General features: G+C 47.2%; 1 protein-coding gene across 2 annotated transcripts in view; it reads left to right on the top strand.

The window, feature by feature from the left end:
* MYO18B (myosin XVIIIB) overlaps nucleotides 1-12,335 on the top strand; it is a 218,080-nt gene that overhangs the window by 77,420 nt on the left and 128,325 nt on the right. For both annotated transcript variants that reach the window (XM_068563218.1, XM_068563217.1), the window contains exon 21: nucleotides 8,008-8,073. In XM_068563218.1, coding sequence (XP_068419319.1) covers nucleotides 8,008-8,073 — 66 coding nt within the window. The remainder of the gene's footprint in view (nucleotides 1-8,007; nucleotides 8,074-12,335) is intronic.

Raw genomic sequence — 12,335 nt, 5'->3', positions numbered from 1 at the left:
TTTCCCAGTGAAGTACTCTCATTTGGAGGGTCCCTGATGGATATTTTGTGCTCCCGAAACAAAAATAGTGTGTGCCTTTTACCACAGATGCACAAACCCTCATCACAAAATACCAGGCGTAATGTGAAAAGGTTACAGCTCTCAGTATATAAAGCCTCCCTGCTCTGGGAATTATCCCCATTTTACAGCAGAGGCAACTGAGGCTGTCACCCCGCAGCCGGGCAGTGGGGCGGTGGTAGAGCTGGGATTTGAACTCAGGCTCTCAAATTGCTCATATAGGGCTTTTTACTATTTATTGTGGTAAAATACACATAACATAAAATTTACCATCTTAACCATTTTCAAGCATACTTAACCATTTTTAAGCATAGTGACCTTAAGTACATTTCGTATTGTTGTGAAGCCACCACTGCCATCCATCCATCCATGGATCCATCCCTCCATCCATCTCCAGAACTCTTCATTTTCCAAAACTGAGACTGTCTTCATTCAACACTTAACTCCCCATCCCCCGCCCCCCAACCAGCCCTTGGCAACCACCATTCTGCTTTCTGTCTCTATGAATTTGATTGCGCTAGGGACCTCATATAAGTGGAATCATCTAGTATTTGTCCTTTTGTAACTGGCTTACTGCACGCAGTATGATGTCCTCAAGGTTCACCCATGTTGTAGCACATGTTGCAGCACATTCTTAAAAGAAGAATTTCCTTCTTTGAAGGCTGAATACTGTTCCATTGTGTTTATGTAGTACAGCATTTTGTTTATCCATCCTCTGTCAGTGGACACTTGGACTGCTTCCACCTTTTGGCTATTCTGAGTGACCCTGCTATGAACACAGTGTACAAATATCTCTTTGAGACCCTGTGTTTGATTCTTTTGGGTATATACCCAAAGTGGAATTGCTGGATCATATGGTAATCCTATGTTTAATTTTTTGAGGAACCTCCAAACTGTTTTCCGTAATGGCTGCATTATTTTATATTTCCCCCGACGAGGGTTCCAGTTTCTCCACATCTTTGCCAACGTTTGTTATTTTCTGGGTTTTCTGTTTGTTTGTTTGTTTTGCAGTAGTTATCCTAATGGGTGTGAGGTGGTATCTCATTGTGGTTTTGATTTGCAGTCCTCTGATGGTCAGGGCTGGTGAGCATCTTTCCATGTTCATAAAGGACTTCCGAATGGGAGCCTTTTGAAGACAAGAGTATTCCGTGAAGTTTTGTATCGAATGTGCCATCCGTGATGTTAATTTAAAATAATTATTATTGATCCCGTCCAACTGTAACCAAGTGCCTGCTTTGCACCAGGCCCTGTGCTAGCTGCCAGAGAGACAGGAATGAACAGGACACAGCTTCGTGGGGAAGAAAGATGAAAATGAGTAATTTCCAGACAGAGGGATAGTTCTGGGATGCCCCAGGAAACACATCTAAAACTTCTGATTTTTGCAGCAGGGGTGAGGGTGGGACATTCAGGGAAGACACCTCAGAGCAGATGATGATTGAGTTGAGCTTTCTGGGACAATTTCGAGGAATCAAGTAAGTGAAAGAGTACAGGGCAAGCCACATTGGGAACAGCATGAACAGAGATCCAGAGTCGCGAGGTTACATGGCTAATCTAGTGTGGCTGGAGCATAAATGCTGCCAAGTGTCAAGAAAAGGGTCTGAGGTTGTTGGCAGGGGCCAGACCACAGTCATTGTTAGCAGGGATAGAGTCTGGGCTTTATCAGGTGGTCAGTGATAGCTAACCAAAAGGTTATCAGCAGGAGCATGGCTTTGAAGACCAGATCGTTATTATTTGAACTGGCTTAAGCAAAATTGTGAAGGAAGTCAAGTTGGCTCTGCCCATTCCATGGCCCTCTATAGGGAGCAGTGTTTTCACGCCAACTTCTAGCCGTTGAGGATGCCCGTCTCTTCTAGACACCCAGGCACCTGCTCCGGTCTCCAAAATGACCCTGTTTCCCCTCTGTAACCATCGTGGGTCCCATTCCTCTCTCCCAGGTTATCCCATCTGGTTAAGATTATGCCTTAACCCACACTGAAGCCCTCCCAGAGTGACCTCAGGCAGGTTCCTGGAAGAGCTCATTCGGTTCACCTTGGCTCTGTCCCAGATTCTGGTCCCTTCAGTCTCTCTGCTGCTGAGGCAGGAATCACTCAGTCTCCCTGATCCATGATAGGAAAGCCCTGGGCCCACCCTCTTCCCCTGAGTCTACAGTGATGATTGATTTTAGCCAACCAAATCTGTGTCCCTGGGGACTTGATCTGAACACACCTAAGGCATGCCAGTCTGTCTTCTCAAAGGCAGCCACTCTTGTTCCGTCTTAGACCCTGGTAGACACTCCCAATTTCCTCTGAATTTGTCTCAGAGTCCTTTTCTGCTGGGGAGAGGCCCCTGTGAGCCCATGACTGGGGCGGAGGGGTGGGGGGAGGGAGAGAGGGAGCTGTCCGCTCTCACGATGCTAAACGATTTTTACAGGGCCTTCCATAGCCTTAGCCCTCTGGAATTTATTCGTCATCCTTTTCTTTCTCACCTTGCTGTCCTCCTCCAGTTGGGGTCTACTGTTTTAATAATTCTACATGTTTTCCATTCTGTGTTAACCAACCCAATTATATAAATATGTGTGTGTTATTTATATGTTCGTCCATATAGTTTATGCTTTGTGCCAGACATTCTATTTACAGTCTTGAGCCTATAGAGTTAAAGAACAGAGATACAGTCCCCACCCTTATGGAATGGTTTGATCAGTGTGTAAGTGAGAGTTTTCAGTGGTTAAAAGCATGTGGTTTAGAGCCAGACAGACTTGGGTTCAAATCCTGGTATCTGCCATCTCTCTTTCCATTCATCCATGCCCCATGATGCTTTGATAGCTGTATGACCAGGGACAACACGTGATAGGGCATAACAAAGTGCCTGGCACATGGTAGGTGCCCAAACACATGGCAGCCATTGGGTCATGGTGTGGGTTTCCTGCAGAAGGTGCCGTACTGACAGCAGCCAAATGGTTTACTAGGAGAGCATCTATCTCCACGGACGTGGATTCCCTGCATCACACTGCCTGCTGAGGATTGAGTTGGGGAAGCTCTTCCCAGCCATGGCTCTTTGTGGTTCCTGGAGTCTTCCGCTGCTTGTCTGGCGTGTTCAGCTTAACATGAGATGTCAGACTGTGTGCTTTTCATTGAACATTGGAGGGAAAGCTCTGTGCAAAATTCTAGGACACAAAAGGATTCTGCAAGTGGAGGCATGAATTGGGTTTCTCCCAGGTACGTTGAAGGACTCATAATTTGAGCCTAGAATGGTGAAGGTGAAGGGTGTGTCATCACTCCGCAGTGCCAAAGAGGGGCTTATAACCTCAGAGCCTCCACCAGTTATTAGTACTTATTGAAACTTAGCATGTGCCAGGCATGATATTAAGTACATTATGTGCATTGTAAGAGCTGCTTGGAAGTCTTTAAGTCCAGCATCCAAGCCCACAGAGGGTTTCTGTTGACTGCTTTTTGTTTGTTTGTTTTCTTGAGTATAGGTTACACTTTCCAGTTTCTTTGCGTGTCTTGTAATTTTTTGTTGAAAGCTGGCCATTTTCAATAATATAAAACTGCATCTCTAAATTGTGCTCTTTTCCCAGTTACTTGGTAACTTATCTGAACTAGGGTTATGGAGTCTGGCTCCCCCATGTTGTGAGACTGCTGCCATCTCTTTTCAGTTTGTTTCACTCTTGTTTTTATTATAAATTGTGATTTCTCAAGAGTTGCCCCTGTGTCCGCACAGCTTAGTGGTCAGGAGAGGTTGTGGTCAAACATTTTGAAGCTGTGAAGCTTTTATCTAATTCTTATGGTACTCTGTGTGGGTTGGAAAATGTATTCGACATTCAGGCATTTGCAGTGTGCCACAGATATTACTTTCTATGTGGCTCTTTCACATGTTTTCTGCCTGTGCACGTGGCCTTATATTTAAGTAGGGCTATTTAGATGCCTAAGGCTCTCTCAGTCCCTCCCGTGCATGTGTGTAGCTTTCCAGATTGCCAGGAATATATGGGAGGTTCTCAAGGCCCACTATGACTGTCCCATTCCCTATATCTCCTTGTTATAGGGACCTGGCTAGTCACTGGCCCATTGCTTGTCCCTGTCAGGATAACAGGCTAGCTGTGCCATTGACCTTCTGCATTTGTTTGCTGCCAAGAGCACTACTGTTTCTGACAATGTTCCTGGGTGTGGGATGTCCCCTTACTTTGCTCCTTGTAAGTGAACTCCTTCTGGCAGCAAAGTGGATGGTTTTCACAGCTTGCCTCGCCCTGGTAGGACCACTGCAGTGACAGAGCTTAGTGGGGAGTGGAAGGGTCTTGGTCATGGCTGCCATAAACTCCCACGGTTCTTAAAGGCCCAGTAGTTTCTCTTGAATAAATGTTTCTCAATTTGCTGTATCCCCTTGCTCAATTTCCAGAGTATCAAAGTTGTTGTTTTTGAAAACTGTATCCATTTCTATCATTGTTTTGGGGGGGAGAGGATTTATCAAGCTCCTTGTATGGCATTCTGGAAGTCTCACTCCTACACACTACTTTCGTGGTCTCATTAAACCGCCACCACATCCTTGTAGCATAGGCATGACTACTCCTATTCTAGAATAGGGCACCAAGAGGACCAGAGAGGAGGGGCGGCGTGCTCAGGGTCACACAGCTAGCAAAAGATGGAGCTGTACTGGATCGCAGCATCCGAGGGCAGAGAACAAACTGAGTTCTCTGATTCCCTGGGGCTGTGTCCCCCTCCATTACTTCTTAGCATGTGATGTTTGACAAGTCCTTTCATTGCACTCGACCTCATTTTCTTTCTCTATAAAACGGGCATAAAACTTCCTAAGATAGTCACAGAGATTTGAAAATTAGATGAGTTATGGGTAAAACACTTAGAGCAGTGCTCAGACCCCAAAACACAAGGGAAAACTCTTTTTTTGGAAGCAAAATGGCCAACATTGTACTCAGCCTTCCATGCCGAGAGGTTTTACCTCAACTGTCGGGACAATTCAGATGGATTAGCTGATTCCATAAAGATGCGGAACAAGGAAGAAATTTCTTACAGCCACCTGGATTCTTGCCCTGTCATCCACCAGCTGGCTGTTGACAGTGATCATATTAGGTAGAAACAAATGAAATCACTGGTATTTCACCTAAGCAAGTGACAATTTCATGTGGTTCGATCTAAGAGTACTATTAATGTTGATAATGAGAGCAACTGAGTACAAAGTCACTGACAAAGTCATTTTCATGTACATATTCTCAGTTAATTGTCCCGGCCCCTGTACAGTCTAGGCAGGGAATGTTAGCATCATTTTGCAGGTGAGGAAAATGAGGGTCAGAAGCACAGTTCAGTGCCCGCAGCCACCTGTTCACTCTGTCACTTGGACCTCAGCGCCCTTATCTGTACAATGAGGTCAACAGGACAGAATATCTCTGTGAGGCCTAATGTGCTTGGCTACACAGACATCTAAAGGGCTCTAAGAAAGCAGGGAGACGGAGAAGAATCCTTGGATCTTGTGGGGCCGGGTGTGTGTTTTGGCCGTGTTTGGGGTACACCTGAGCAATGGAAGCTTAGTCTGCATTCTGCAGCACCTCTGCCATTTTATCCAAGAGGGAGGCCGCTAGGACCAGCTCTGGGACATCAGGACAGGCTCAGAATGTTTCCTGAGTGCCTACTGTATGCAGCTGTTTTGTGAAGCCCTCCACAGGCACAGCCACAGAGTCTTCCATAATAGGTGCCATTATTTCCCCCCACTTTTCTGAAGAGCAGCCTGCAGCTCAGAGTAGAATGCTTGTCCAGGGTCACACGGTGCGTGAGTGGTTAAACGAGAATCTCAGTCCAGGCGGATCTGACTCCACATCCTGATTTTTTCCTCCCACACGTGGACTCTGGGCGTTAACTCCAAAGTAGGTTAGACAATTGTCACCAGCCGTAGGCTTCGTTTCTTTTCCATCCATCCATCTTGTTTTCAGCCAATGTTTATTTTGTTTTCTTCTCGTGCAGAGCGAAAAAAAATGTCGTAGTCTGGATATGTTGGTTTTATGCATTCTGCTGCCTATAGCTCCCTTGGAACATTTTTGGCTAACGTGTAATAAGTGAAACCACTGAATTTTTGGAGGGGGCGCTATGGAATGTTCCTCTCAGAGGCCAGAGGAGGAAACTTCCCCCCAGATTACAGCCTCAGGGTAGACTTTTAATAAGCATTTTTTTTTTTTTTTTTTGTATCTTAGGAAGTTTTCTGTGATGCCAATGACCCATGGAACGGAAACTCATCTACCAGATCACTCTGTCTCATGATACCTTTTGCTTCTTTGAGTGTCGCAGTTACTTTTCTGACAGCTTATTCTGAAGATAGACTTTGTGATTTCCAGTGAATGGAAGGTCCGTGAGGGGTGGTGTGAGGGTGGAGCGGGAGGGGAATGGCAGTCACCAGGGAGCCAGGCACGACCTGCGTTCATCTGAGGGTACGGATCTCTGGCAGGCTTGCTTCAGAGCCTGCGGGCCTATACGACAAGAGGAAAATTCCATTAAATGGCTGGTGGTTTGGCTAAGGCTGCATCCAGGGATCTCTGAGTGAATTTGTTTCTCCTGGAGGGGGTGGCCTTTCTCCACACTCCCCCCCAACCCTACCCCGTTTCTACCCTCCCTGGGTCTCTCTTGCTGGGCGTTCCCTCATTCGGTCGTCATATTTATTGAGCTCCTACCGTATGCATGGAACAGTACCAGGTGCAGTGGAGGAAACAGGTGAATTAAACACAGGCTCTCCCTCCCTAACCTAGGTCAGGAATGCAGGGTTAAAGGGCACGCCATTTATTCACATACTTGGGAGAGTGAGGCCGTCTCCAGTACGTGTGACGAGAAGGACAGGGTGCTGGGGACGCTGTCACGGGGGACACAGCAGGTAAATTCCCCAGTAGCCTAGGGCCCTCTGCAGCTGTCTGGGGCCTGGGAAGCAGTCGAGACATAGGTGTTGCATTGTGGCCCGACACACCTTGATTCGAGTCTGGTTCGGCCCATGTGTAACTTATAACCTTGGGGAAATGCTTTCATTCCGTTTTTTTAAAATGCTGGTAAAACATAGGTAACATAAAATTTACCATTTTAACCATTTTTAAGTGTGCAGTTCAGTGGTATTAAGTACATTCACACTGCTGTGCAGCCATCACCACCATCCATCTCCACAATTCCTTCATCTTGTAAAACTGAAACGAAACTCTGTACCCAGTAAACACTAACTCCCCATGCCCCTCCCCGAAGCCCCTGGCAACCACCATTCTACTTTCTGTCTCTATGAATTTGGCTGCTCTAGGGACCTTATGTAAGTGGAATCATACAGTATTTGTCCTTTTGTGTTTGGCTTATTGTACTTAGCATGATGTCCTCAGGGTTCATCCATGTTGTAGCATGTGTCAGAATTTCCTTCCCTTTTAAAGCTGATTAATGTTCCGTTGGGCATATATACCACATTTTGTTTATCCATCCATCTGTTGATGGACACTTGGGTTACTTCTACCTTTTGGCTACTGTGAATGATGCTGGCATGAATATGAGTGTGTGCGAGTATCTGTTCAAGTCCCTGCTTTCACTTTTTTGGGTATCTATCTAGAAGTGGAATTTCTAGATCATATAGTAACTGCATGTTTAACTTTTCGAGGAGCCGCCATACTGTTTTCCGTAGCAGACACATTTTCCGTTGAGTTTTGCATCTGTGGTTTTCTCCTCTATGAAATGGGCACGGTAGTATGACGACCCACCTAGGGTTGCTGTGAGGCTGGAACGAGGTGGTGTCTGTGAAGGTCCCAGCAGGGTGGATGGTACACAGTAGGTGCCCAGTACGTGCTCATCCTCCGCACTTACCTGGGGAGGTGGAGCTCTGTCAGCTCACGGACATGTGGGGTCACCCTCTCTCTCCCGGTGTATCCCTCAGCCATGCAGCCAGCTGACCTTCCACTTTGGGAGTCTCCTGCCCTCAGTCTATCTTCCTTTCTAACTCTCCTCTTTTTCCCAGGCTGTGGCAGAGCTCCTGCAGACCCTGGATCTGGAGAAGAAGACAGTGGCCGTGGGGCACAGCCAGGTGAGTAGAGCTTCTTCCTTTTGCCGTTCTACCCATGGCATCAGGGACGCACGTGAGACCTGAGTCTTGTCCTTCCTCAGCATCCACTACTTCTGTGTGTCTCCTTTCCACCAGACAGGGCTGAACACAGGGCTAAGTGATTTCTGCCCTTGTTATGTGACAGGGCTGTTAAGACAAAACGTTATAATGTGGGAGGAAATAACATTGGGGAATATCATTTATTAGAGGTAACACTCCCAGGGACCTCAGTGGTCTGGAGAATTAACATCTGGACTTCAGGTAGGACTTTCGGAACCTCAGAAACACCCATCTTCACTCCGAGCCTTGTAACTTTTGCTTTGCAACCAACTGTAACACAACAGTAGCCCTAGCGGATTAGCAGCAGTAAGTGAAAGGAGAGGGCGTGAGAAGAAGGTACATGGTTTTAGGGCTGAGAGACGTAGATTTCTCCAAGCTGGTGTTGAGCCAAAAGCCCTTCCAGAAAAGTTGAAACCTTTAGAGAAGAATTTCATGGAGCCCTAATATGCTCATACATCTTGTAAGTTTTCAAGAGGGAAAATATATTGTTTAGGGCTCCCCAAATGATCTGACCCTGGAACCCTCACCCTTTTGTTTTTGTGGAAGACCCATCACCACCTCCCAGAACTAGCGTTCCCTGGGTCATAGTGTGGGGAGTGGGGAACAGAGGTTGGAAACTCAGGGACCCAGGAGGAGGGCAGGGGAGTAGGGACAACGTTTAGAAATACAAACTGGAGAGAGAAGAGACCAAGGGACCACCTCCCCACTTAGTTATCTACTGATTGATTAATGGCACCCAGGAAACCTTTGTCAATTAATTGCCTTCCACGTTCAGGTACCGTGTAAAGTGTTGGTGGCATTATTGGCCATTAGTACCTCTTGCAAAGTGAAGTGTGCCGCCCCATCACGCCTCTTTCCTCGGAGAGCTCACAGTCATTCACGCTGGTCATTGCCCCCTAGACACACGAGCCTCTCCCCGCAGGCTTCTTGGTCCTTCTACAGCCTATGGTTGAAGCTGTTAGTCTGCTGTGGTTCCAACCTGATTGATCCTGCTGGGAGCTGGCAGCAACTCTGTGGACATTTCCAGTAGAGGAGATAAACCCCTGGGTTACTGGGCTCCCACCACAAGCCTGGTGCTATGCTAGGCAAATTTATATATTATTCCTCTTTTCCCCTCACAGTCTCTCTTGAGATAATTACAGTATCCCTTCTTCACAGATGAGGAAAACGTACCTCTGGGAAGTCAGCCCCTCTTCCAGGTCCTCTAGGGAGCCAGGAGCACAGCTCCCATGGAAACCTGTACCGGTCCAACCCCCAAGTTCTCTTCGATACGCTGTGGGTTCTATTGTTTGTTAATGGAAATACACAGCAAATTCTTTACACACAGGTGTTTATGGTCTTGAATCAGAGGAATTCTTCTTCAGCTCCAGGAACTTCATCCTTCTAGACCAGTGGTTCTCAAAGTGTGGTCCCTAGGCCGGCTGCAGCAGCATCAGCCGAGAGCTTCCCGGAAACAGAACTCTCAGGTGCCGCCCCAGACCCGCTGATTCGGAAACTCGGGGGATGGAACCCTGCAGTCTGGGTTAGAACATGCCCTGTAGGGGATTCCAGTACATGCTCAAGTTTGAGAAGCACTGTTCAGATAAATTACTTCGTTATTTCATGAATTTCAAAACCAGTCCCTGTGATCCCATCAACTATTGCAGAGCAGGGAAGAAAACAGCAAGATGAAAAGTCGCTATACAAAGTCTCACAGTGGCGAGGCAAGATGTCTACAAGCCAAAAACATCCCCATAATAAAACATTATTATTATTAATACTCGGCATTCACTAAGAAACTGTCCAGAGCAAATCAAGGTCACTGTGTCCTTTGGGAAGCCAGGCAAGGCAATAGACTGAGATCTTTAAGGGCAGATGCAACTCTCATGCTTTGCAGGGTTCGGCACTTAGTAGGTGGGAAGGCTGTGAATAGGGGAAGAGAACAGGCTGACCTGGTCCACACCCAGGCCCCACCACTGCCTAACTGTGTGAATCTTGAGTAAGTGATTTAGCCTCTCTGAGCCTCAGTTCCCGCATCTGTAAAATGGACCCACTGCTCTCTACCTCCCAAGCTGGCTGTGGGAATCAGTAAATTACAGGGGCTGGCTGTCATCACTTGTGGCAGGCACTTGCCAACGGGGTCAGGATGCTTGTCAAACAGGATAGCGTTTTAATGTTTAAAGAATTAAACTCCTCTAATCTGGAAAATTACTAAGAGACGGGTAGCTAATTCCTCAGCAATACCAGAAAGGAGAGCGGTTGCCATATTAGATTTTTAAACCTTGGCTTGCCCAACAGTGGCTCCCAGAGATCCCTTAAAGATAGGGATGTTGGGATGTTACACTCTGTGTGGGCCCGATAAGCAGCTGGACCCCTGAAAAGTGAATAATTTAGATTTTTCTTTGTGATTCTCAGCCCCCGGTACCTTATCGAAGCCTGTGCCGAGGGCCATGACATTTATGAAAAAGGTGGGATTCCACATGCCGTCGACCTTCTGGTCGGCAGTACGCTCTTAAAAGGAAAAGAAAAAAAATCAAGCTAAGATTCTGCAGCGGCGATGACTTATTCCCACTCTGCGTATGGTCGTTTCCAATTATCTTTTTAATGAAAGCCTCATACTTAATCAATGACGGGTTTGGCAGCACTCGCTGCCCTTTGTAATATATGGACTAGCGCTGTCATCACTGTGATCATTGATTTTTTTTTTTATAGCAGCTTTTGGGACTCACTAGCTTGTGAAATTAATACAGTCATTATTGAGGCAATCTGATAGGTAATGAGTCAGTCGTGTCTTTATTTCAATGAGGCTAATTGTCTTGGTAGTCCTGGCTGGTAGTGTTCTGTAAAGCGATGGAGGGTTGCAAAACAGAGTTAGCACCGATCGGCTGCGCTAATTTCCATTTTCCCTCTGAGAAAAAGTTTACCGTGGGATTAGCAGAGCGGTCTTCATTACAGAAAATAGGTTTAGGGGAACGGAGAATCGATTGAGACCCTTTGTTCCACCTGGAATCACATTGCATTTCAGCCTCAAACTCCCGGTGTTTGGATCACGTGAGCGAGGAAATGAAGCTTCCTGCCGACATTGAGAACGGGTACAGGGCGTGGACTTGAGGTTCTGGGTTCAAGTCTCAGCTTTGCTGACCACCAGCTATGTGAACTTGAGTCAGTGACGCAGCTTCCTTGAGCTGACGGATTCCTCGTGGGACTGTTCTGCGTATTAAAATGGGACATAGGAGAAAGAGCTTTGGAAAAATGTAGATGCCGTGCAAATGTTAATTACATTCAGTGACAATTGTAGTCTCGTCTGGAGTCAGAGAGAGGGAAATAAATCCCGGTGTTACCACCTGCTGGTGGAGGATTGTTGGCACATGCCTTTTTTAGCCTTAGTTTCTCCCTCCATGAAATGGGGGGATTGTTGTAACTACCATGTAAGATTCTGCATGTAAAGTGCTTTGCCTGCATACCAAACGGTTAGTTCAGATCCAGAACACAGGCGGGCTCCATCAATGTTAGCCATTGATTGATAATGTCATGGATTACTTGACAATATCAGTGATCAAGGTGGAGCTCACCAGTGGCTCCAGAGAAACTGAACACCTTTGGGGCTACAAGCCACATCTGGCAAGGAAACGCACAGGACTGTGCTTAGAAATAAGCGGCACGAAGGCGTCTGAAACGTAACCCTCCCCCGTCACCGACTCATACATATCCCAGCAGCAGAGTGTCTTTCCTTTGCCTCTGGGGAGGCGACACCAGCTTTAGTGACCCCACCGCATTGGCCGGAGCAGGCCTGGCCCCAGAGCTTCCAGTTCTCTCTGAAAACCCTCCCGTGTTCCCTGCAGTCTCTTGGGGGCAGCTGCGAGGGTGCCGGGGAGGCAGTGATCACTTTGCTGCAGGGGCCCTCATCCATTATTGATGTGCCAAGGCCTGGAAACTGTGTTTTCCGCTGTGTTCTGCTCAATGCCTACACCTCCCGCCGGTGGCACCAGCCAGGCCCCATCCCCTCCTGACCAAGGAGGGCTGCCCTCACTTCCCCCGCATTCTCTGCCCCTCCTTATAAGGCAGGACCGAGTATTTCTGGGGTGGCGCTTGTCTCATGGCCAACAGCACTTATCAAAAAAGAATGCACACCCAGGACTGACACCAAGCCCATGATTCTGCATATCCTGGGGTGGGGCCTGGGAATGTGCATTGACCACCTTCCC

Source organism: Eschrichtius robustus, chromosome 14, assembly GCF_028021215.1.
Source record: "Eschrichtius robustus isolate mEscRob2 chromosome 14, mEscRob2.pri, whole genome shotgun sequence".
Classification (NCBI taxonomy): Eukaryota; Metazoa; Chordata; class Mammalia; order Artiodactyla; family Eschrichtiidae; genus Eschrichtius; species Eschrichtius robustus.
The sequence above is the reverse complement of the archived record's forward strand: the minus strand, read 5'-3'. Positions and strand labels throughout refer to the sequence as shown.